The sequence below is a fragment of the Babylonia areolata genome, chromosome 21 (assembly GCF_041734735.1).
Source record: "Babylonia areolata isolate BAREFJ2019XMU chromosome 21, ASM4173473v1, whole genome shotgun sequence".
Taxonomy (NCBI): Eukaryota; Metazoa; Mollusca; class Gastropoda; order Neogastropoda; family Buccinidae; genus Babylonia; species Babylonia areolata.
In genome coordinates, this window is record NC_134896.1 from 33,132,659 (window position 1) to 33,135,158 (window position 2,500).

At 39.0% G+C, this 2,500-nt stretch overlaps 1 protein-coding gene across 3 annotated transcripts in view; it reads left to right on the top strand.

Moving 5' to 3' along the window:
- The window catches only part of LOC143295939 (muscle-specific protein 300 kDa-like), a 341,276-nt gene that overhangs the window by 5,544 nt on the left and 333,232 nt on the right, over positions 1–2,500 (top strand). For all 3 annotated transcript variants that reach the window (XM_076607634.1, XM_076607635.1, XM_076607636.1), the window contains exon 2: positions 501–838. In XM_076607634.1, coding sequence (XP_076463749.1) covers positions 700–838 — 139 coding nt within the window. In that variant the 5' untranslated portion in view covers positions 501–699. The remainder of the gene's footprint in view (positions 1–500; positions 839–2,500) is intronic.

A 2,500-nucleotide genomic window follows, 5' to 3' on the forward strand; every position in this document is an offset into this window, starting at 1 on the left:
AATTTCTTTATTTGGACAATAGAAAACATTTCCAAATCACTGTCATATTAACGGGCAATTGGAACTTTTCACTGATTTCTTTTAGTGTGAATAGATGAGTTTGAATGGATAAAAGGATTGTTCGAGTTTTTCATTGTCTTCTTTAAATGTGAATGGATGAGTTTAAATGGACAAAATGAAAATTCTATTTGGACAGAGGAACCAGTGGGTTAGATTTCACTTGCTGTGATTGCAACTAATAATCAAAAGTCCTGGACAGTTGGAAAAAAATTTAGAGTTTGTAAATTAAAATTGTATTCAGGCTTAATACCACTACTGGTATTTTGAATATTGTGCACAGCAAATCTGATTAAAAAAACCCAACAAACTCTGTTTATTACTGATCTGTCTCAGTCATGTCTGTTTTCAGAAACAAACAACTATCCCAATCATGTCAGTTTTCAGAAACAAACAACAGACTCTGTTCTTTACTGATGTGTCCAAACCACGTCTGTTTTTAGATGCTGCTGGGATTTAGGTGCCAGTTGTCTGTACATACCCGGGACCATGTGACGTCATCTAGACCAGCGTTGTTTTGGTGGGTACGAAGACAGTGATAATGTCGATACCCATGTGACGGGACAAACTTTCCAATTGAACAAGCCTTTCCCCCTGGAGACCTGAAGTGTTTCTTGCTGTGCGACCCAGAACATTTCGGGGATGGATCGTCGTGGGTCTGGCAGTTCTCAAAGCGACGGTACCACGTCCACACCTGACTCCCCACGTGGATTAGGCAGAGGCATGGCAGCCAGCGGGAACGGAGGTGGTGGCATTCAGAATGTCATCCAGGGCCTGCAAAGTGAGTACAGGAAATATATTTATAGTAAATAAACTGCAGAAACTACAGTGAAGAATCTGTCCAACACACATGCATGCATGCAAGCACACACATGTACACATATTTGTTAACTCTTTCTATGCCCCTCTCTCTCTTTCTGTTTCTTCACCTTGTACTCTCTCTCTACCACTTCATCTGTCTCTGGCTCTCTCAGTCTCTGTCTGCTGTTTGTCCACACACAAAATAATTCTTCAGTTTCACAGTCATTAAATCAATGTGAGCAGTTTTTGTGTCTGTGTGTGTGTGTGTGTGAGATAAACCACTGGACAAATGTGCCGAAAAAAGATTAGTCAAGTTTTCATGGAAGTATACAGCTGGAATTTCATTTCTGTCGAGCGTCACCTTCACAATCATGAATGGATCTCTAGGATACACAATCATGTTGAGAACTGTATTTCATGATCTTCAACTTCATGTAACAATGGCATGGAAAAAAATGCTGCATGCACACACTTACACATCCACGCACATGCACGTGCACACACGCACCTGTTTTTAAAATTTTTTTTAATGTTTTTAATTGCTGTTTCACAGATTTTTATGAATTGTTGCTTCTGTTGTTCCAGTTTATCATTTCTCTGCACATCCCCCTTTTACTACCATCCCCCACCACGTTCTCATCTTCTACACACAAACACACACACACATGACATGTCTAATATCACTCAAACTAGTCAAAGTGAAAGATGTTTAAGACAGAAAGAACACTCACACTGGACATAATTCCATTTGTTTTCCATTTGTTTTCCATTTTGTGATAATTTATTCCAAATCTTCAAACAAAATGCTAACAGTGGGAGAGTGATCACTGTTGAAGGGAAGCAACTCTTAAAGTCCTTGAGTGCTTAACCTCAATGAAATGAGATCAGTGTGGCATGAATTTTAAGAGCAGCTACTATTTTTTGTGTACCATTAGAAGGTGTGATTGTTTGGTTTTTTTTGAATGAAAATGATGTATAATGAAGATGAAGAATCCCCCCAAATCAATATTGATGTCTTAGATCCTGACAGTGAGACCACGGCTCTTCGTTGATGAGCATACTCTATTACTCAGCAGCAGCAGTCAAGGGGTTAAACCTGGCATGATAAGGGGCACTTGTGTATTGCACTGTATTTGCAGCCAGTCCGCTCAGAGTATTAAGAAGTACAAAACATGCTTGACTGTCTTCGTTCACTCTCCCTCACTCTTGCCCTTACCCTCCTTACCCTAACCCTCACAGTTACACACATGCACACACACGCACACACACACACACACACACACACACACACACAGACACTCATATAGATAGATAGATATGATTCTAAACAGACATATAAGACAATGTTGGGTAGGGTGGTTAGAGTTGATTGGAAAAAAAAGATATGTTTCTGAGTAAGTCCTAAATGAATCATAGTGCTATATCAGAATTTCTGTAAAATTTTGTTCATGCATAGTCCGTCAGAAAAGGATTAAATAAGTTACAATACTTAATCCTAAGTTTTCATTACCTTATTTGTGAAAAAGAAGCTTTGTATTTGTTTTGATAGTGCAGCTTGTGACAGACTTCCTGACCTGATGAAATAAGAAATGTGTAGCCTGTAAGGAAGTGTAAATTTGATCAGGGACATCAGAGAGAAACG